Source organism: Bombus pyrosoma, linkage group LG14 (genome assembly GCF_014825855.1).
Source record: "Bombus pyrosoma isolate SC7728 linkage group LG14, ASM1482585v1, whole genome shotgun sequence".
In the NCBI taxonomy this organism is placed as follows: Eukaryota; Metazoa; Arthropoda; class Insecta; order Hymenoptera; family Apidae; genus Bombus; species Bombus pyrosoma.
Genome location: NC_057783.1, coordinates 10,416,208 through 10,441,010, shown reverse-complemented (window position 1 = coordinate 10,441,010; position 24,803 = coordinate 10,416,208). Strand labels below are relative to the sequence as shown.

General features: G+C 36.8%; 1 protein-coding gene across 3 annotated transcripts in view; it reads right to left on the bottom strand.

Annotated features, from left to right (window-relative positions):
• LOC122575198 (neuronal acetylcholine receptor subunit alpha-7-like) overlaps positions 1 to 24,803 on the bottom strand; it is a 162,938-nt gene that overhangs the window by 51,190 nt on the left and 86,945 nt on the right. For all 3 annotated transcript variants that reach the window (XM_043743829.1, XM_043743830.1, XM_043743831.1), the window contains exon 3: positions 97 to 141. In XM_043743829.1, the coding sequence (XP_043599764.1) occupies positions 97 to 141 (45 nt within the window). The remainder of the gene's footprint in view (positions 1 to 96; positions 142 to 24,803) is intronic.

Genomic DNA, 24,803 nt, shown 5'->3' with positions numbered 1-24,803 from the left:
TCGTCAAATTTCTAGTTTGATAGAACCTTTTGATATGTATGTATATTGATAAATATCGATAAATATTGGTAATATGTATGTAAAAAAAGGGCTCACCAATTTCAACCAGAGGTTCGTGATGAGCAATTGGTTCTTCTCGTCCTGAAACATAAAAAATATTAATTATACGTGATTGTTATTTTAGCACGGATAAATCAAAGCAAAACATCGAATATTTCTCAAACTAAAACATTATTAACCATTTCATACACAAAATTGTTTTAATTAACAGTAAGATAAAATGCTTTCAGATACGTTTTGAGAGGTATAAGAATCACTCTAAAATACAAATGAAGTGTTTTTAGGGGTAGAAGGGACACAAAAACTAGAAAAGCAGATTTTGTAGCAAAACCTTGAAACAACAGAACTAAAGGGGGTCGTTTTAAACAACTATTTTTGAAACTTCCACATTAATCCTATTTTTTTCATTTAAGAGAAACAAGAGAAATCTATTTTGTACCGTTGCTACTCTATTCGCTGTAACAAACACAATCTGCTCAGAATTTCCTTAATGAACACGTTTTTCTTCCTGCCTTTGACGTCGATTTTAAAAACAGTTAAAGTATTTGCGAGAGAAGAAATAAAACTAATTATTTTGTGACGTAGAAGTTCTCTACTTTTCGGATACGAAACGTCTTCGTTACTCGTTAGCTTATTTATCGAGCCCGGTCGGGATTACTAACTAGGTCGAGGCAATTAATAAAACGCAATAAGTTGGCTAACTCTGTCTTCTTCTTCATTCTTGACCAGTGATGAGAAGGAAAGAAAATCTCGGCTGGTCATTAATAATACAGGCTGCAGGCTTTGACAATTATCTTGTAATCATTTATCGAGTTTCGTACCGATTTATGATTTAGATCTTGTTGGATTTGTGAACGCCGCGCCAATCGAAAGAAACAATTAAACGGTATGGTAGACGCCGCGATATAGTGTGTTCATAAAATCGATCAGTTCGTTAAAGCTTAGATATATGATGGAGATGTCTGAACGACTGAATTAACAGGAACTTGAGAAAACGACGATCTGAAACTTCCAGAGTCACTGGTGAAATCCTTTTCTTGGTAATCTACGTTATTGTTCTACTTGCCTTGTGTTTTATTTTTCAAATTTCTCATTCCCTGAAAGATTCTCATTATTATAATTTTTCCTACAATCTAGAAGCAATCCCCTGTGGTAAAATTATCTTTACAGAAGTTTTTCTAAGTCCCAATTTCATCACAGTGGATTTCACCTTAGTATATTGCCGAAGGGAAGTTCATGGGGGTATAGATTATTTTCTACCACTGCTCCAGGGTAAACTCTAAAAAGTCACAAAAGTAAGTAGTTGGAACCGGAAAGGAAATATTCACAGTAGTCACACAGTTCGAAAATGGCATCATACGAATGATTGGATCGGAACAAACAGTGTCTATTAGGTTGGATTATGGAATGGTCGAACAAAACTTAAGCTCGATTTAGCGTTTGGTTTACCGCCGGATCGGTGTTTGTGATAATGTTAGGCCAGACTTAAATTGACCTTAAGCTCTTTCGTGTATAGTAACGTTAGAGAAAATTAAGGACGACAAGGCTTTACCATATAATAAATGTTTCTTTTAATCCAAAGATAATTGGTTTAAGTGGAAGCATTGATATGTGGGAGCAAATGGAAAAGAATTTTCATCGATAATGAGAATCTTGCAGCGGTTTCAAACTTTTGCTAACATAAACTACTCTATAACTTTCGATAACACTAAGTGCTTAAACAGGAACGTAGCTTAACGTAGCTTGACGTAGCTTAAGAGCTATGTGCTATAACTGAGGTAGATTAGTATAGTAAGTCTTGATATTTAATAAATTAGACAAACTTTGTTCATCTTGTTAGTCGATCTTAACCGAATGCTTCGGTATCATTATTAATTCGATCGATACCTCTTTATAATTACCTCACAAACTCAGTATGCTTTATCCTATTTATTTTCGTTAGCTGATTAATGATCAGTCGAGAATGATAAAATATGCTTATACTTTAAATCATACACGAATTATCTATGTTTTTCTATTTCTGATTTTTTCTAATATCTAATTTAAAGCGATTTTCCAGCGTGTCTTTGCATCATATATCACAAAGGTAACAATCGGTGCTTCATCTTGCTTCTCAACGTCGCACACGGTGACAACCGGACGTTTCTCCAGTCTACTTCCATTTTCAAGAAAAGTACTAGAAGGTTAGTTTCGGGCTTATCCTTTTGCTCGGCCGTGTGATAAACTGTTTTTCGATAATTGGATCTTATCGTCTGCTCTCACCTCTTTCAAACAGCTCGTGGAAATCATTCGAAAAGTCCTCTAAATCCTTGCGGTTGTGCATTGCGCTTCCTGCATATTTACAGTCTATTTAGAACTTTTCATTGACGCTGTAACGTTTTTATCGATTTCGAATTTTACGAGTTACGGAGGGAACTGTATTAAGCTTAAAATGTGATTTTCCATGGACTCACAGGCTCGTAATATCTTACTTTTTATCGAATCATACAGTAAATTATTTTTCAATCCACGAGGGCACGTTACGCCCCATATCACGATTTCGATGTCAAATCAATATGTATTTGATATAAGTCGACGGAATAGGAAGGATAAATGAAATTTCTATCGCTTTACTAAAAATTCTTTGATGTTTTCTTTATGACCTCGTTCCTCCTCCCCCTCGTTCTCATTTTCTCGTACTTGGAATCTGGCAAAGGATCTTGGCCTTTTTTCGTTTTCTCCGTTGTTTTTCGAAATTTTCATGCTTTCCAAGGCAAAGTCTTGAAAGTTTAAGAAGATTATGGCTTCAACGTCACTGGACGTTTATCTTCAGATGAGGAGAGAGAGAGAGAGAGAGAAAAGAAAGAACTTTGACCACGACATAACAACACGAATAGGTCAGAATCGCCTTGGCTGGTAGGATCTTTGACTGACGAAAAACTCGTTTGTCTTTTGCTACGTTTCCTGTGCTTTTCCTGATTTCTTGACAGCGTTGGAGAAGGAAACCGTACGACGCTATTTCTGGCTGCGAATGTAAATGAATAAGGTTCTTCCGTTCGCGAAGAAGTGAGAAACAAACGTTATTTATACTGAAATAATACCCTGAAATTTATTCGCGACCGCTCACGGAGAATTTCAGATCCTTTAACCTGCTTAATTTATCGTGGGAAAAAGTGTACGATGGAGAGACGAATAAATTCTAAAAAGATTCAAACTTCTTACAATCATCCATGCAGGGAAAGAAAGTAAAATTTTCGCTCGTTATAGTGCAGCAATCGTGTACGGTTGTATCTGGAATAACATTGGAAATTTATTCGTGAAGGGAAGTTCTCTGTTGTAAGATTTTGTTATCGGTTATTTGATTTGATTCTGCAAAGATATATTCAGAGGGCTACTAGAAAGTTTGATTTATGTCCGTCTTCTAGAGTACAACTTATTCAGATTATTCCGATTTTATGGAACAGAACGGAGAGAACGATCAGAATCTGTTCTAGCGAACTGAACATTGCCGCAGAGCATTGCGGTCATTTCAATCACCGCCCACAAGCTCTGTAACATGTACAAGAGAATCTTGATATCGCTACTTGACACGTGTGCTCCTTCCTAGATTTGCCGTGACCCAAATTATTATCCTTCCGGTTAAGAGGAATTTATATTTTATCGATACGCATTGCGTATCGATCTCGAGGATGTTCCTAGTATTGAAGTACATACAGGTATCCACGCGAGCACAATGCAGAATATTTTGATGAATTTGGCACTTCTGAGAATCAAGGAATTATTCAATGAACTTGGAGTTACAAATGTTCAGAATATGAGTATAGTAATCTTTTATCTTATTAAAACATTGTTGACCGGTCACGAGTTAACTTGTGTCTTCATGCCCAAACGTTGCCGACCGGCTACGAGTAAACTCGTGATACGCTTCTTTTTCGCATCAGCGTAGTTTTCTTAGTGCGCTGTTGGAGATTATACAGTGCAATTGTTGGTCGGCATATCTCAAGCTGTGTCTCTCGCTTATAAGACCCATCAAGTTGCGTCAATCAAGTGGAAATCGAAAAAAAATTATTGCATATTACATATTACAATATATGTGCATATTACAATACGATAAGCACATGAAAGGGGTAGATCGTGCAGATCAATATTTGGCAAACAGCAGTATTTTACGAAAAACTTTAAAGTGGTTCAAAAAATTAGCATTTTTTCTGATAAACTGTACCTTATTCAATGCATATAAAATGTACTGTACCCATCTGCCAGAAAATAAAACAAGATATAAAAAATTTCTACTGGAAGTAGCTAGAGAATGGATAACTGTGGATTACAAAGAATGCAGCATTGCACCTGACGCTTCTCGAATTTTTAAAACAGCTGCTTATAATGATACACCCTTCAGGCTTTCCGGACAACTAAGAGACCACGTCTTAGAAAAACAAATCCGACTAGAGCTTGTAGAGAATGCTCTTCAAACGGAAAACGCAGCGAAACTAGATATATTTGCAAAAGCTGTTGTTTACCATTACACGTAGTTGATTGTTACGCTGTTTATCACACGAAAAAGAAATATCAAAAGTTGAATAATAAATAAATACAAAATAATAGCCGGTGACGTGAGATAAATTCTCAGTAAAATTACCGGTCAACAATGTGTTAAAAGTGGGAATTTGTAACAAATCGAACAAGGTTTCGTACAAATAACACGGTCCCTGACAATTTCAAAGTATAGAAACGAAGTCAGAGTGGTATGTAATTTCCAAATCAATGACATCGCTTGACAAAGCTACCAAGGCGACTTTGCAAGGAATTTGCGACTCGAATCCTCAGAAACTCCTGTGGGAACATGAATCGCAAATTCGTCTTTACTGTGCCGCGTCTCTAAGTTATACTACACCTGAATATATATACTATAACGAAATCGTCTCTGAGGATATCTTTTTACTGCGTGCGCCGTAGTCCCACTATACCTCTTTTGGAACTGAAAATTCTTCGAAAATGCGTCTTAAAAATTTCAAAGGTTCGGAAGGCTCTTCGAGAATTAGATGCGATACATGTGGGACATATCTCTCGAATCGATATTATTTCGACGTGAAACTTCTTCGTTGATAGTTCCGTTTCCAGATGTTTTCATCTGCATACGAAAATATTTGAGGAATATAAGAAATTTAAAAACAAATAGAGGAATGTTATGTAACTGAGGAATAATATTATGGTTTAGGACTTTAGTAGCACTTTAGTTTCTTACAAAATTTAAACTTACTTTAGGAATAGAATTTACAAACGCTTGGTGTTCACAAACAATTGGCGTTTTCGAATTCTAATTGATGTTCACAAAACCATGATTTTTTGTTATTTCCTTCGTGTTGAAAAGTGCGCGGAAACAATTATTAGAATTTTATTAATGCTTCCTATACGTGAGGAAGCATCGAAGAAAAGGAAGAGTGAGATCGTTGACAAATGTACCGTGTACATAATCTTAAAGCTTTGTAGGTCAGAATGCATTGTTTGTCAGACTGTCGAGGGTGAGAAGCTAGAGTAGTATGTACATTCATGTAACAGTCGAGCAATGGCATAACGTGTCGTAGTAGTCATTTGGAGAATGCCATAACGTCGCGTGGTCAATTTACGTGTTCGGCTATGATCACAGTGCGATCAAAGGACGTAGCGACCTCCATTCTGTGAAAAGCGATCCGTCTTCGATTGTTGTTAAAATAGTTTAAGCTTCTCGCCCTGATTTATCGCCGCATAAAGGTATGCGTAACATTCTTCTAGATAGATAGCGCATTACGTAATTTCTTCATCGATCGAATATTCCGATTTTAAACTGTTTCGTAGGATAATTTTTATGCAGGGTGTTAACAAACCATATAATATTCTTACGGAAGTCGCGACTTTCTGATTAAATTTCGAAACAAGCAAGGCTAAGAAATTCTTGTTAAAAAATTCTTCGGTCACACAATGTCAGAAACAATGAAGCAGTTAAAAGATGAAATTCGCTTAAATTTTAAAGGATCTGCAACTTTAGGTCTCTTTAAGTGTGATCGAGATCTTTCGTAGGTAGATACATAATATCAATAGACTAGGTTCTAGAGGGAGTAATTCTGACTTGAGAGTCGATGAAGATATCCTGTCAATAGTCGATGTCACTATCAAATTAGTCCCCCGAGCTGGCGAACTGTGTTTCAGTTACTGTCATCGCAGATGTCGTAGCAACGCCTTGCTGATAATTGCCGATGACGAAGAGTTAATCAGACAAGTGCAAACGGTACCCTTCGATTCAATTATTGTGTGATAATGCTGTAAATTGACGAAAATTCGTTGTTAACACTGTTACGTTAAAGTAAATATTATACGAGAAAGACAATATCAGAAATATTCTATATACCGTCGTATTTTGTCAGGTTACAAAAGAATAATGATAGAAATTATAATTAAAACGCGTGTTGCACGCTTGGCTATAAAAATTTAATCTAACATAATAAATAGAATCGTACATAATGATCATTTGAGCCAACATGAGACGCATAAAGTGGGAACCATCATAGAGCCAACAATGATCAATGGGATGAATAATAAATCGAAACTACTGAAAAGTATCGCAAAACTTTCGACTTTAGAAGAAGGTAGGATGAAAGATCGATTCTATAAAGTCATAGATATGAACAAATTACATTTGATGACAACGCGAAATAGTTTGATAGGAAAATAGAACAAATCACGGAAATTTCATTGTACAGATCCATTGGATCTCGGAAATCCGTAAAATGGGGCAAAATTTGCACTACGTACACCCCGTAAATCACGTTCGCATTTGAATCCACGTATGTGTACAGCATCGTAGATTTGAATTTCAATTTATTGTGCAGGCGATGGGAAGTTAGTTCTCTGAACCTTCTGCCTTACATATCTCAAGTTCTGGTCACCGGATACATAGGAATGTCAACTGATTTACAGTTTTAATGGGTTCTGGAAGTTGGGAAATGCAGGTGGCGTTTGCCAGTAATGTACCAGGCTGTTACGAATTATATTTAGAGAAGTCGATTCCGTCAAAGTGAATTTCGAGTTGCTTGAAGCATGCTACTAGCTCATTTTCTATTAAAATGTCGTGTCGAATTCACCAAACTTATTTTAACTGCATTCTACTTGCACATACCTTGGCGAGTTTAGAAACGCACGCATATGTCCGTTTTGCGTTCTTGTTTGATATAATTCTGTTTTAGATTTGCTCCGAAGAAAATGAATATATGTATAAATAAAAAGAATTCTCCTTAACTTCATACTTTTCCCTTTCTCTTTACCATACTTTAATTTCTCGTCACTTAGAACGTGTTTTAGCTCTTCACCCTCTTCACGGCTCAACAAAGAAAAATTAAAGGCGCAACTACTTGGAAACTTTTACTTCTGAAAACCCCCCAAAGAAACATTTCTTTTTTATGATCTTTTTTGATAGGAGAACTTTTAATACAAGAAATTGCGCTAAGTTGTGGTGTTTTATGAAACGTATGATTAGACGCCGTAATGATACGGCTTAAATCCTTATCGTGTGATTTATATTAACGATGTGTGTGTCCATGGGCAAAACGTACCCCGCAAAGCATTCTTATTGTTAGAGAAACGTTTAACCTTTTTCAAACAGTATCGCCATGGTTAAGAGGTAAGCAGAATTTACTTCGTCGCCGACCCCGAACTTGAGTGGCGAAACCGCCGGTTGATCTCTCGTGTCTAACTAGAAGTTACACTTGTTCTACGAGAATGTGTTCGTGTCTTCTCTCCCCTTATCTTTCTACGCCCGCTATCCTTTTTCTTGTAACCACCACTTTGTTACTCGTGGTTTTCGTTAACACCTGTAGATTTCTTTCGTGCGTCACAACTATTTTGTGATTTCTGTGTTCCATGACACACAATTCCTTTTCTTATTCCTTTCGTTTGCTTTTTAAATGACGAAAGTGTCAAAACTTTGGAACATTTTTATTCAAGTAATTAACAATATATAGAGCTTTATTTCTGCTCTACATGACTGTTATTGTTAGTAATTCATCCTAAGAGTATGCAAATTTTTTATGAATATTTTACTCTTTCGTTTATTGCAATAGACATTAAAGGAAACTCGTAAATGCAGCGTATAAATTGTAGGGTAAGCGCAGAACTGTCGCTGATCTTGCGTTTCCGCCAAATGGGTTAAGTATTAATTTTTATTTTAGAGACCTTCTGAACAAAGAAAGTGGAATTACCATGGCAATTTCCCCGGGGAAACGTAAAAGTCTTGTAACTTGTAACCGTATGTTTTTCTCTTCCAAGTCCCTGTTTCTCTTTTTCCCTCCTTGCCAGGCTTCATACTTGAAAAAGCTGAAACGTCGTACATAAGTGAGCAACAAGTTGAACAATTAATGCTCGCAAAGTAAGTGAGGATGAAATAAGCGTGTCGCGGCTACAAATGAGTTTTAGCTGAAATAATACTTCGCTAAGTGGTATTAAGATCCCGAATCCAGTGGCATTATTTTAATTTCTTCCTTCCATTTTCCTGCATCTTCTTCTTGTAGGCAGATGCAACGACATAGTATCGAGAATAATTCGTTTAATAATGTAGTATCCTAAATATATATGATGATTTATTTACAATGAATGGATTGTACAGATGTTGATTAAACAGGAAACGATGGTTGTTTAATATGAACTAATCGTAATAACGTACTGTTACGCCACGAGGCTTACCATAGGCCGTGTCCCTAACCGTCGTTCGTGGTACTACAGTGCCGCAGGCAGATCCTCTTATAGGACCGGCGAAATATATACAATGTAGCGACAAGCGCATAGTTCTAGAAATGTCGATTCGCCTTTCGGTCCGTTATTTCATCTACACAAAGAAGGTGGCATACGTGATCATAGGCGCGAATGGTGGTGTGACCTGAGCGTAGTGGGGGTCGTCTCCCAGAGAAGACAAAGAAAAAATCGAAGGGCAACAGTACCATTTGAGGATTCAAACGTTATGTGTCGGGAGGTTCTGACAAATAAAATTAAAGTCGCTTAGTCTACCGAATACATCAAGAAATATTATAAAGTCGGGTCGAATTCCTGTATCAAACTAATTGTATAATCGTTAAATAATTTGTGGCGTGTTGATTATATTATTTTTAAATATTGTCAAATATACAAGTTTGTGTTAACCCTGTTAATTCAGTGTTAAACTCATTGAACCACCTCTGTTATCTTAATCGAAACAGGGGAACGACTAATTCGCGGCGTCGATTATCCGAATCGTAGCGAGAATTTACGTCTCTCGCTGATGCGTTTTCTTCGCGATCGCGTCTCTCCGCGAACGGTCGTAACACGTACTATAATTTAGACAACTTAAAATAGTTAATTTGCAACTCTCGTCACCACGGATCCAACGCTCTCTTTCTCTCTCTCTCTCTCACGTGGACCACACTCTCTCGACAACGCTAGCAACACTATCTCGACAACGCAACTCGTACTCGCTGACTTCTTGATTCATACTCTCTGGCTTCTCCACTAATACTGACTGTTCTAGCATCCCTTTGTCTTTTCTTAGGCTCACCACGCACGTATTCCGCAACCGCTTGTCACGTAAACTTGAGGGTTGGATAATAAAATAAAATAGCTGAGTCGTAACACAACTATCAATTTTGCTTTTATTAAACTTTATTATGAATTCAGCAATCACAATGGAATACACACTGAATTAACACACATAAATCACAATTCACTCCAACAACTTTATGTAAAACCTAGTTACACTGATACGTTAAGTACGCGACTGGTCTAAAGGTAGAAACCGATAAAGATATGTTGACTATTCTAAGGATGCGGAATAAGTGAAGTTTTACTGACGATACTGTGTCTGAGGAAAGGGGTGGTGTGCCTAAGGACACGGGACCATCGGATTTGTTGATGACAATTTTGGTTAGGAAAGTGAGGGCAGTAGATATCGCTTCCGATTGGATAATAAGAAGGTTGGTGGACCAGGAAGGGTTTTAGCCGCCCTCGAGAGAAAGTTGCTAAGGGAAGATACCAAACATGAGGAAAACTAACTTTCCCGTGTCAACCCGTAGCAAACAATAAATGTAAAGGAAACCTGAAACAAAGATACTTGTTTGGTCTTGAGGACCTTAACTATGCAAATGCCAAGACCCATGGTGGGTCCTTAAGACTATTGAGGATACGCGTCAAGGATGTGCAGACATCTGCCTGCCATCTTGCCCGCGATGTGTAGTCTGGTCTCTGATATGGATTGATGTTACACGCTCGTGGCCGGGATCACGTAGGCCTTTTCTACGAAACTATTCAATTGGAGGGCCGACTACGCATTGATAGGCCCGACGGCGTCTCGGATCTCGCGACATTGTTTATGGTTTACCCGATATCTTTTAGGCCTTTTGTTCACGATACTACAATAATGTTATATAGATAATTAAACGAAAGCCAGCCGCCACTTTCAAAGTTGTCTGCTTGAAAATCTATACACGTTCCAGCATCGGATTCGTTGTTCTTAAAATCCCTATAATAGAACTAGAAGCAATAATTTAATTTGTCCGAATTCAGTGCTCCGCTATTGGGCAAATATTTCTAATATATAGCGCTCTTCCAGTCACATCAGTGTACTCAATATTTTCTCCGAAAGTTTAGACAGAAAAGATTGACTTGGGGAATCTTTCTAGCGAGTATCCGAGCACGTGAGATAGGAGTAGATGATATTTTTCTTCGCTTCTCAATGTTAGCTGATTAAATATTTCTCGTTTGACGGCTCGCGAGCTCGCAACGCCAACATTGCAATAAATTAAAGTACAAATAAATCTTATCTCGTTCCAGCCAGTTCCGAGTTAATTCTAGAAAACGAAATCTGCTCACGGCACTTCCATTCGATCGAGAACCCCCTTCTGAACTTGTTTCAAACTTATGTTTAGAGTTTAAGAGGAACTTTAAGCACGATATAGCAGCCAGTAAAGAGCTGTGATTGTGTGAACTTGAATTTCGTGCTTCTGCATCGGACGCAGCTTCTCTCCCCCATCCTTAAGGAACTTGAAAACATGCCCGTGCATTTGCAACTTCTTAACGAATTGATTGCACTTGATCCATTCAGACTTACCGTTGCCAGATGTCTTATGCAATAATATACAAAGTTTCGAACATCTTCAGGAGCCAATCTATAGCTTGATACCTTAAAACTTTGTGTTTTCATAAGGACACGAAGAGCAGTAAGTTTGAAGGGACCAAGCTTTCTACGAGATTTGTTGCTTTGTTAGTCAACGGTATTTCGGTTGTTATTTGTGAATCCTATTAAAAGAAGAATTCATCTTTTTATGTTGTATAAGCAATTATCTAGAAAGTAATGGTGTCATTTTAAAACTGTAGATGAAAAGGAAATGTGTGATAATATCTCATGTACTCTTCGCCGTTCCAAACCGATGATGGTTTTACGTGCAAATTGCAAAACCGTGGTTGTATTAGCAAGTTACAACAATAAAGGGTCAGTTTTCGGAGAAACGTCTGTTTGAAATTTTTTAACAACGCGATGATACGTTGAACTTTCCATCCCTCTAATTACAAATTAACTTTGTGAACGCTTACAAACACGGTTAATGAAAACTCGATATATTTGACCGTGATACCGTCACTGGTTAATTTTCACGAGTGACTTCTTAAAAACGATTACACTGATGGCCGTGCAATGAGAAAGCACTCGGCGAAGGTTTAATTCGAGCATGGCCACGATTTAAACTCGCAAGGTTAATCTTCCGGAATGCCCGACAGTGTTATATCCCAGTGAAATACTGCCGGCTTGAAGTGAAAGAAATTCGTTCAACGCAAAATCCAAATTTTCTCAAGGTTATATACCAGAGACGGGTCACCGGAAATATCTAAAGGCGAAAATATGCGGGATCCTGGGCGCACGTTCCCTCCTTTAACCCGTCCCGATTTGAAGACGATCACAAAGCTTTCTTGGAACTCCAAAACTCAAATACGGGATCTTCCTTTATCCCCAGGAACTGCTTCGAATTTAATTCATTCAATAGTACGATACTTTTTAGGATCGCTGCTGCTACTTTTAACATGTATTGGAAGTAAAATTTATCGCAATGAATTGTATTGAACCATAGTATGGGTATCGAAAGGAAAACGCGCTACCCCAGAAATTAAACTAAATATGATTACTGAATATCAACAACTTTGAAGGAAATAACGATGAAAAGTTAGTTGCTGTTTTTTATACTTTATAATGAGATGGATCATGCAAGGTTCTCCACACAGCTTAGTTTGTTTTATATTTTATAATTTATATATTATATTATATTATATTTTATATTTTATATCTTTCTCGTTGCTTGGTTCTTTTACAAATCTTGTGACAATTTGAAAAATTACTTCTGCTTGGTGAAACGTACGAATCTTGTAGGTTTTGCTTCGTATCATATTTCTACTAGTTACAAAGCAATGACATTTCAATTATCTGGCAATTATCTAGGCTTATTTTTAAATTCGCTAGATTCTGCTATCTTGTCTAGTTTTATAATCATGGAATACGAAGATAATTCATTTGAATTTCAAATTTCACATCCGAAATAAAAAAAAACTGCCTGAACAAATGAGATTCGTGATATCTTTGTAAGCTCATTATCAAACAACGACGTACTTCCTATTTCTATTAATGTAAAGGAAATGTTGTACACGTTCCTTTGATCAAGCGGTCGCTCGCTAAGAATTAACATCATTTATTACTTATGGGACAAGACTGCTTTATTTGAATTCGTGGAATCATCTTTCGGCGATTATACTAGGATATATTGTTAATTTCCCTTCGCTGTACAAAGTTTAATTACTAGATATGAAAATTTCACTATTTCCGCTTGCTAGCTTATCTGTACCATATACAGTGGTTCACAAAAGTATTCTAACGCTTACACTTACATATTTCAATTAATAAAATGAGGTGTACTAAACTAATTTGTTAAAACAACTTGGTATCTATAGTGACGGGAAAGTCTCAAGATTACATCAGTAAAATTTTAAAACGATTCAATGATATAGACAAGAGTTATGATACATTTATTAGAAACATTCATGATAAGTGTCTCAGAAAAGTATTCGAACGCTGTAACACTGTTGATAGTTTTTCATCTTCCTTTGCACCGAATGTAAACATCATTGCTAAATGAAAATACTGGTACGTTCACTTGTTGTTAGGATATCGTTTCAGTAACAGTAACGTAAAAGTGTGCACGATAGTATTTAAAATGAATACAAAAAGTCTGAAACAAGAAAGTATGAAAGAGAAATAATATTCCGATTACATGAGGATGGCAAATCATATAACGAGATTGCTGGAATTGTGAACAGAAGTAAGTCCACAATACATTATATCATAAAAAAGTCAAAGAATGAGGGAACACTTCCAAACAAAGCTCGATCGGGTCGACCAAAGAAATTGACTGGAAGAGAGAAGAAAGTTATCATTCGCGAATTAAAAAGAAATCTTACTACATCCGCTTCTCAACTCGGAAGTATGGTAGCTGATATGTCTGAACTTACGAAACAATGATTTTCATGGCAGAGTACCGCGAAAGAAGCCATATATTAATGCGGTAAATCATAAAAAAAGATTGACTTTTGCAAAAACCTATATTAATAAAGATAATTCTTTTTGAGACAAAGTCATCTTTTTGGACGAGTCAAAGTTTAATATTTTTCGCTCAGATGGTCAAAATTATGCGTGAAGAAAACCAAATACGGAATTGAAAATTCGACATTTACATCAAACAATGAAACACGGAGGTGGATCGGTCATAGTATGGGGGTACATGGTTGCCAGTGGCACCGGAAATTTGATATTTATTGATGGATTACTTGATAAATATAAGTATTTAAATATTTTAGAAAATAACCTTAAAGAAAGTGCCCGTAAATTAGGATTATTGGAAGATTTCCACTTCCAACAAGATAATGATGCTAAGCATACTGCTAGAATTATGAAAGAATGGATCGTACATAACACATGTTACCACACATGTTAATTACTCCACCGCAAAGTCCAGACATAAATCCGATTGCAAATTTATGGGCTGAAATAGGAAAAAGATTAAATAAATTTCAGATAATCTCAAAGCAAGTATTGAAAGATAAAATTATAGAAATATGGAATTCCATTGAGTGTAGTTTTACAAAATTATTGGTTTACAGTATGAAACGTCGATTGAGACACACTTTTGCTGCTAAAGGTGGTCCAACAAAATATTAATATTAAATAATTTAATAATATATGTAGCGTTCAAATACTTTTGTGAGTCACATACAATGCATGTTTCTAATAAATGTACCATAACTCCTACCTACATTGTTAAATCCTTTTCAAATTTTACTGACATAATCTTAAGACTTCCATGTTCCTATTGACATCTGCTTGTCTAAACAAATTACTTTAATGTACATTATTTCGGCCATTCAAGTTTGCATATGTAAACGTTCGAATACTTCCGTGAGCCACTGTACATGTAGTTACTATGAGGTGGTATTATTATATGTGTTAGTTTATTAATGAGACGAGTGGCAAAATTGTAATAGTCAACGTATATTAAAACCACTTTAAATACAAGTACAGAGATATTGTATGCTGGTCGTAATCGTCGCTCATCATCGTTCGCTATTCGACTGTAAGGCTCTCTATACTGATTCGCTATGAAGACTGACTGATTGATTATAGTGATTCCTAGAGAGCACGTTCGTCTATTTATAACTACAATTGTTATTATAAAAAGTTCGAATGTAATTCCGGCTGACGATTACGAATAACGACGATAATATTTTGTCCGGAGTTCGTTTACCTTTGAACCTAGCACACCAAAACAACGTTACCACGCAATACAACGCAAGCCACAACAATATGAGTCACTCGTCTTTCATTATTCTCGTCTTTTTCATTACTAGCTTCCTATTATGCTTAGCGTATCTTCATCTCAAGATCTTCGTGAGCTTCCGATTCTGTAATAAAAGCGTTTCTGGTTTCTTTTAATAAGTCGATGTTTACAAAATTTGATTGGCATACACAGATTTTTGTGAGTGACTGTACATTACTGTTGATATACGTCGCGTCGAGTATCATCGCTTACTCGAATTGCTAGCCCTTTACGCGAGCAACTTAGCGAAAGGCAAAGAGAAACGCGTTATTTGGATTTACTGACTGATAAGATTCAGCAGGAAAAATTGGCAGTGTACGAAGTGTTATAGCATTGTCCCAAGCAAATTGCGAATGCTTGAAAATTCCGTTAACAGCCAATACACTTTCCTTTGCCGCGAAGTTCTGCGTTAAAATAATTAGTTCTGAATAACGATAGATCATTTTGCGCAATTAGTACGCAGTTTTCTAAAAGTGGAACGTAAAAAGTACACTGAATGAATACAGGCCAGGGCTCTTCTCGCTTTCATCGATCGCATCGAGGCAATAAGATTAATCACAGGTTTGGTATTCAGCCACGGCCGGCTAAGGGAAGATGAAATTTTCGAACGATTAATTATTCGAAAGTTCGCTGGCCAATACTTCGAATTGCGGTTCAAATATTCGGGCGCGCACTTCAGCTTGGGAATGCATATGCGTGAAAGGCATTCAACTGTAGGTCGGTATTCCATGAAATTCCCTTTTCTTCTTCGTTCCTTTAAATTGGGGAAAATCTATCGACAGGTCTGTCGTTCGACGCTGTTGTAATTTGCGAAACTGTATTCACAAGTGTGGGTACTGCATTCGCTCAGTGCTACGTGACTGGAGTGAAATCCTTGAATTTCGTTTAAAATAAGAGTCTGTATACCTTTGTATTCAGTTTTTTTCACGAAATATTCATTGAAATATCATGGAATATGTAAAATAATAGATAGCCGTTTATACAAAGGTGAATACGTCATATACAATTTTTATTTATCTCTATTGGGAATGGTGATATCATTCGTGTTTTACAATTGTAGTATGTAGATACTGTAAACGTAAGAATTTCAGTAAAAACGTAAAAGAGAAGAACCAAGTAAAACCAAGCTTCCTAATGGAAATTACGTACAATTTTTACATAATATACCTAACGTAAATATGTATACTGACACCTCATAGCTACTTCACTGGTTTCGCGAAATCCTGACGGGTTAAGTAGAACAGACCATCATTAGTCGGACTAAAACACTCCGAGTGTAAGAGGGAGATATTTTTCAAGTAGTTGTTTGCACGTCGTTTGAGAAAGTTCGATCTTGAAAAGAACTCAGACACGTAAATACACAGCTATTAAATGCAAGCGAAAAAGGCGCTATATATTTAATTTATCTTTTCCATTAATACCGTTTATTCAACGTTATACCGCATTGTACTTTCTATCTAATTAGACATAAACCACTGATATAATCTATTTAGTGTACTATATTATAACCAACTTTAATTAACAATTAAGAAATTATCGTATTGGAAATATTTGCAGCGTATCAAATATTAAATTGTCTCATAAGAAAAAAGTCGGCGGAGATTTGAGTATAATCTCCTTACACTTTCAATTCTTCCACGTCCTATTTCTTTCTTTTTTACGATGAAATATTAGTTGTTCTTAACGAATTTTAATTAAAATGTTTAGAGGACGGGTTGTGAAGGCAGAGTTCAGGCAATAGTTTCAAAAGTAATTTGAAGGCAGGCTGTTATTCGTTGCGGATTCAACAGCAACGTAGAGGAACTTCAGCTGGTGTTGTGTGCACGTCATAAAAAAAGCCGTTTTATTACCTCCTTTTAGAGGCATTCTGACGGAAAATCGAAACGCTCATTACAAATAGATACCCAACCATCCTGCCATTGCGCGTAAAGAGTTCTCTGTTAGAACCGAGTGATAATTAGCAAGGTGGTTGGAGGCGTCATTTCTACCAATTCTTCTTTTCAATGTTTTCAGTCGAAATATTGAATGCAATCGTAAACTACGATCGATGGCATAATTCACGGGAAAGAATGGTTTGCGTCATTAAGCATTTCTACTCTTCTAATTTTCAAGTTTCACCACACGGACAACGAAGGGAATTTACCAATGAAAAGAAAGATCTTCGTAATAAGAACATAGTATAAAAAGAGCACAGAGAAGAAGAAAATAAAAGGAAAAACGACAATTTCGACACAGACCCAACCTCCATTCCCATTTTGATCGCTGTTTATTTTATAATACTTGTTATGCCGATTTTGAAGTGGCGTGTCAATTCGTCAATTTCGTTTTGCTCATACAGGAAAGGACAATCATGAGAATAATAAAACCGAACGTATCTCTGATGCATCGATGTCCAGCGTTTCGTTGATTTAAAGTCTGTCAATCAACGTCAGGAAATTGTTCTCTCGATGGTACATCGAAAAAAAAGAACATATATAACACGATGTATATTAGCAAATTAAAAGAAATACCGCTTCACGATTGATATCCATGTATAGATAAAAATCCTTATAAACTGGTCCTATATTAACTACGAAAGATTATTAGCAGGAATTAAATCGCACAAATTCCTTCGTCGATGTGCTTGATTTCATCTTAGCAAGAAGTTACTTTGAAGACGATGGGAAAATCAATTCCAGATTTAATTTGGTGAAGAAATTTTCTGAGAAATTCCAATCACGCGTCCGAGTACTCGCTAAACGAGCCCTGCAGAAGATCCTGGAGTCATTTCTTCGAGACTTCTGTTCCAAGTTTCGAGCGAAGCGAGTTGGGCGTAAGGAAACCGCTGGTTAAATCCCCGACAAGGGATAAGTCATTACGGTGGTGTGTTGTCGGTGATAATGAAAAGAAAAATGGACAAGAGGATCGTAACATTTCAGCGAAAGAATTTCCGATAGACTGTGTAATCCTCGTCAAACGTTTCCTCGAAGAAACGAGCAACGACAAATTCCAACTAAGGTGACACTCGGCTAGCTCACTTTCCACTGACACCCCTGCCGTTACCTCTTCTAATTAAAAGTTCGCGATCTAAACCGGTCGTACGTGTCTTGGGTTGCACCTCCTTCCCCTCCCTTCAAGCGATGGGCTCATGGAGTGCATATTCGTGGGACCTACGATGATGACTGTCGATGGAGGGAAAATGTCTTTTCGTACGAAACGTTCTGCCTCGAAAAATGTCAATAGCCGTGCGTAACACAAATAAATTACTGGCCCGTTAAATATCTACGCGTGTAATTAACAAACAGGATTAGCTTATTTACGATCGAATATTTTATCTCGATTTTAATTTTGAAATTTTATTGAAGTCCTAAATTAGCGAGATCCAACCTCGGAGAATAAAAACAATAATAGATCACTATTGTCAAAAGTAACCAGATATGTATGTCGGGTTGGATCAATGTGACACGAAATTCGCAGTCGGACGGATGGGATTACAAGAATTTCATTGGTAAAATTTCGCCGATGAATTTCGTCTATTAGATCTCTGTTTCACTGTATTTCCCTTTTAGCACCTTGAATTTTGTAATTAGCCGAGCGCTGGAAACTTTTCGTGTTATTAATCGCATTCGCTCGAACAGCCGACGGTGTTAATCGACTTAGCCTGGGTATTTTGTTTTAACAGACCTGACAGGGTCGCATTAATCAAAACTTTTTAGAATTAGCAATGTAATTGGTAGATATGCGGCAACTATGCTAAGCTATGGTCGGTGTTTTAGCAGGCTCATTCTACTTTCCCTAGCCGCTCATATTTCTACCGGTTACTTGATCTAGCTATACGTTATTTACTTGGAACAACGCGGCCAGTGCCGCATGTACAGTAAATATAATTAGCAGCTCTACCGGGAAACTCATTTTGGAACACTATGCGAACGAAACGAAGCTGCGAGCTGTCTCTTATTACGTGGTTAGTACGCTACGCGTGTACCGCATCGTACTTAGAAAACGCTCGCAAGCGTCGTTCAATTTGGGAACAAACAGATTAAATAAAGACCGGCGACGTTGAATTAAGATGCCAAGAAGTCTGGATTTATTTCTTTGAAAGACCTTTTAACGCGCCTGCAACTACGAAACTGGGTTGAGAAAGTCAGAACTATGCAGCCGCGCAACTGAAAAACGACTATTTAAATAATTTTTCGCTCGAATTGCTGTTTTTTTAGCTGCTTCTAGGTGCTTCCAGTCGACGGATTTAAAATTTAAAGGATGAAAAGTAACGAACACAGACATAAGATTTTTTTAAGAAAATAGGAAAAAATAAGAGATCTGTTTTTCTGATTTATGAACAATATTTTGGTTCCGTAAATTGTAAGATATGAAGCGTTAAAATTATTTCATCGATAATTCATACTGAACTTGTTCTTTTCTCGGGTAGAATAAGCCTCAGTTTTCTACGAATTATTTCGATTATTTCGATTATGTATCAATCGAGGTGATCAATCAACTTTGATGAGTTTCAGTTTATGAATTATATCTTTGCAGATTTTATTTATCTGGAACCGATAACTCCGTCCATTCGATTGATGATTCACTTTAAACCGCTTTCATCTCTGATCCGCAATCGCGTTTCCATTCAAATAGAAGCGTAAAACGTGAATCTGATATTTTATTCGAAGCTGTTATGACGAATTAGAAACGTTGGCGCACTGAATCCATTTTTTGAAACGTGACAAACAACGCGGGAAAACATACAATTTGTAGGAAGTCGTCAGCTGGGGAAATTGCCAAGAGAAGGCATCTCCGATATCTTTCGCTTCTTTTGCTTGGTGTTTTCTAGCTCTTACGCGTTGCACCCCATTTTCCACAACTGGAAAAAGGGAATACACCGCACCGATTGGTTCCGAGTCTAATACCGTCCTGTTTCTCTTCCTTTCTTCTTTTCTGTAGAAAGGGAATAAGGTTTCGGTTGCAGTCCGCTATTTCGTCACGAAGCGGATTGATTTATGCGAGGACTCCAGCTCCTTCGGGTCAAAAAAATAAATTCTAGATATTAGAAATAGTTTCTCCTCCGTAAAAGTGTTCCATAAATCATTCGTAACTTCACATTGACTTCTTTGTTCTCTTTTTCTTGATTATAGCAATTTTGGAGCGTAGATAAATGTTAAAAAAATATTTTTTCTCGCATTTCGCTGCATGCCATGTAATTCTTCATACGTCGATTTAGAGAACAGCGAGAAACGTTGCGTTGTAATTTTGTAAACATTGGTATTCATACGTCGTGTCACAATGGTTTAGCGAGTTTAGATACGTAATATACTTTCAGTTTGGGATTCTATATTTGACTGCGTGGATAAATATTATTTGCAAATAAATAAACGTCGATATTATCCACGTACAAGTGTTGTTTACATGCGACTTACATGAAAGATATAATCGCGTGAAATTTAACGACGATCGCGTTCTCTCTCAGACTACATTCGAATGTGCAGTATATCACGTGGCAAACAGGAAGTAAACTGATTTTATATCAAATTACAAGTAACGACGTTCCACTCCCGCTATTGTACGTGAAAAATTACTTGGATTATACTCAGAAACATTGAACACGTAGCATCCAGTCCTGTGGGATTCGAGAGAGCCTTATTGAATTTTTCAATGCATTCGTCTGCTACCAGTATCTGTCTCTAACAGTCTCTTCTCTATATCCTGTTTGTTTTTCTATTGATTATCTATCTCAATGAAAACCTCTACGTGGAAGAATTTAATATACCACTGCTGCAATTGGTCGAAAATTAGGAAATTCGTTTCTTCAACGCGATTTTCTCCTCGCAACCAGAAGAAAAGAAAACCAGAGGAATTATTTGCATTTCGAGGACTTTATAAGGGGGACTTTCCCATTAGACGTAGAAAAATGATGAAAATCAAAGAGTAGCTTCGTCTTGTTCGTCTTGTTTCTATTGAGATATGTGTAGTGTTGTGTGCTACACTAGATTAGCCGTGTAGTAGTGACACACATATATGAGTATGAGTGTGTAAGAATATGTGCGTGCACAACGTCTCGTAAAACAGAAGAATGCAACCGTTCCGTTGGTAGTGTGGTAAAGAAGATGGTGAGACAAAGAGAGTGCTGAGACGCGTGTAAATGTGTATCGACGAATATCTTGTAAATCACATATCAAATAAATCTGAAACTATTTTGATATCAATTCTAAGTGTAATATAAGTGTTCCTATATATTTATTTTGGCGATTAAGATCCACAATTCTCAACAGTTTCACTTCACGCCAAATCTTATAACAAAACGGACTAAAAAGCCATTTATTTACGGAACCATTCGAACAGAGTTTACTACATGGTATAGATACGGCGTTTGTAGCGCATTGCAAGCCCTTCACAATAGCGTCACGGGGATCAGAAATAGAACCGCTGTTTGCATACAGCTATTTTGTATTCCATTGAAAATTTCGCACGACTATTGAAGCAACTATTCTTACTTCGATTCAAAAGAAACATTCCGGAAGTAAATGGGGTAAATATATTTCTGAACAGCAACAAGGCTACCGTAATTCAAATGCTCTAAATATTCTAAATACAAAATATTTGAATGTATTCTAAATAAAAACCTTCCAACGCGTTTGATAAATATAAGCGTAGGTTGAGTGTCAGGAATTCAGCACAACTGTTACTGCCTTTCTTCGATCGAATATTCCAATATACCTTTTCGTTGGAATTTAAAGTAGCATTAATACGTTTTCTTTTCTTTGTGTAAAGTGCACACGGAATGTTTTAAACCAGCTGTGTTTTATTTTCTCAGTCGTTGGAGTTTCGTAAAACCACGAGATAGCCGTGCATATTTCAGTTTCGCCAATGCGGATCACGAATGCGTTTGAAAATATCGCAACGTGATCCGAAGCACTATTAATTTAATGCAGTTAAATGTGCTTTCTATCATGGAGAACGCGTGACTCGTTCACGTGGAAAGCCACGGAAAACAGCTGGTTTTCTCTCTCTATCCTCCGTGTTCGTTTGCAATCGCGGCACGACCACGAGTTTCAAGCAAACTTCAGCCACGCGTCGTCGAACTGCTGATATTTTGAATTTAGATACAATCGATAATTTGCATCATTGGCGGCTTGCCAATGGACATAATTTATGGAACGGTCGTGACTCAATGCGGAACGAGTAGTCCCCTTGTTTAATGAAATTATTGATTTATTTACACTCGTGCTGTTAACGTGCGATTAATTTGACCAACTCGGTTCGCTGAATTTATGTAGATTCGCAGGATTTCGGCGAAAGGGATTTGGCTTAACGCGGAAATATCTTGGCATTTCGTGTCGTTTTGTTGGAATATTACGGATATCCGACTAATTTCGGTTAGAAGGTAATCCTCGAATGGCGGACCGTAGAAACACGATTTTGTTATACATATGTACATTTAGTATTCGGTTAACGAAACGTGGAAATTATTAAAATATTCCCGTTTCTGTCGGCCGATTTTAACGCTATTTTGGTTTTCTTTTATTTCGGTTCATTCATGTGTCGCTGTAGTTAGCGTATCAATATTGATTATCAATATCGAAGTAAGAATCTTTGGGATTGGCAAACTTTATTAAATATCTTGCATTCTCTGATTTTAATATTCCACATTCCACCGTATTTGATGTCACCAGTATATTAATTGACATTTCTAACACGTTTGGGTTTCGCGGCGTACTGATATTTTTGGAATTCTGGTTAGGAAGCTGATGTAAAAAAAATATAAACGTCACAGTTATACATCCTATACGTGGAACGCATTTTTATCAACATTTATATTTCACATATTTTTGCAACTTCTTTTCCATGCTGTTTACAACGTTCAGCGTTTCTAGGGACAAACAAATTGCGTTTCCCAAGTGGAATGTTCATCCCAATGAAAAACTTTTTGCCTACGCTATCTATATTTAAGTAAATAAAAAATGCGAGAGAGGGTAAGTGGAGGAAAAAAAGTTGTTTAAAAAAAATAGCGAATCTCTGTGACTCGTGGCTCGAAATTCAAAGTTTCAACATCGTTCTCGTTACCACTCTTAATGCTATGTGCGATGATTAAAATTTCAATAGCGACGCGTTATTATTTCATTGAATTCGATCGGAATCTTGGAATGGGAAACACGTGGAAATCATGGAGAGTAGAAAATTCGTTGCCGCGAATAAATTTACACCTTGAGGTTTGGGTTGGGAAGTGGTGTTGGTTGCACAGACAGTGGTTTGCGGTTTAACAGAGTTAAGAATACGTGGGTGTTCTGTGTCAGTGGTAGAGACACGAGGGCGTGATTTCGGCACTTGAGCATTGCACCAAACTGTTGTCCAACTTCCCAGTCATTTCTGATTGCGTTAACGTACAAAGAATAGGATCAAGAACAGAAGTATCTACAATTCTATAAAAGAGCCTCTCTCATTTATTTCATACTTTTTAGCGCACTTCGTTTCTACAAATACAAAGAAAATCATTTTTCACTTTTGAAATAAATAATAAATAGATAGAAATGAACTATTAATGGAAAATTATTTTATGTTGACGCTATAATATTGGATGCTATATTAAAAACGTGAAGTAAAACATTTCGCCAAAAAAGTATTACCAATTTAGGAATATGTTGAAAAGTATTATCTTAATACTTATAGTAGTATCTTAATACTTACTAATGAATAAACAATTGTACAGGCTATTCAGTCCTAGGTGCGAATAAGGAATAAACCAGCTATACTTTGCTATCGATATTATACTTTGAACCGTGATAGAAAATGGTATTTCTAAAACTTAATAGTGTGTCGCCATATCATTTCTCGATGAAAGTGCGCTTATGTGCGAAAACGAATCCGCAGAGCAACGTTTCCTGCGACGGAAACACGAATTGCTCATGCGAAGCAAATTATTGTAGCGGCGTTCGCCCAAGCTGCTGCTTTGAATGTAATACACGAAGAAAGAATTAATAATGAATGTTCAAAAGATCCAATCATGAGTTATGCCGATGAAAGGATATACGATGTCTCGCTAGATTTATATGAAGACCAACAGCAAGAAACGGTTGCAATACCGGAAGATGTGCCCCTTAATAGCATTCGAAGTTTTAATATTCAACAGAAAGATCTATTTAAATCAGTTTCCGCAGTAATTGAGGAAGGTATTAAAAGTGATGAAAATACGGAAGAAATGTTGCTTTTTATTACCGGAGGAACTGACAGCGGCAAGTCATTTATTTTAAAATTACTTGTTGAACACGTTAAACGCTGTTATAATCCTACAGTTGATGCGATAATAAAACTGTCTTTCGACGAAGTAACTTCTTTGACTGGTGTTACCGCCAGTCAAATATTTGCGAAAACTTTATATTTCGTGTTCTCCTTGCTTATTGAGAGAGCCACTGGTACCACTTAACAGCGAATGACGAGACAAAGGTGTGGACAGGAGAGACGAAAGTGGCGTCATATAAGGTGGTTGATAATTGATAAAAAATCAATGGTATCTTACGAAAATTTGCGAATAATTCACTTAAGATTGCAAGAATTCAAGACTAATGAAGAAATATTTTATGGCATAAATATACTTCTCTTTAGCGACATCATGCAACTGCCTGCAGTAGGAGGACATTGATGTTTTGTACAACCACATCGCTGTATTACGAAGATCACTTTATGTTATTAATTAACGTACAGTTTGGCGAAGGAACAACATATCGACTAGAAATATTAGGTTGACCGGAAAGTGTCTTTCTTTCGCAAACGTGTTTTTTATAACAGTGCAACCTTCGTACAAACGTGAAACCAAGTCTGTGAAATGTCGCGGTGTTTATCTCAACAGAAAAAAATGGATCGTATGTAATTCGACAAAATAATATAAAA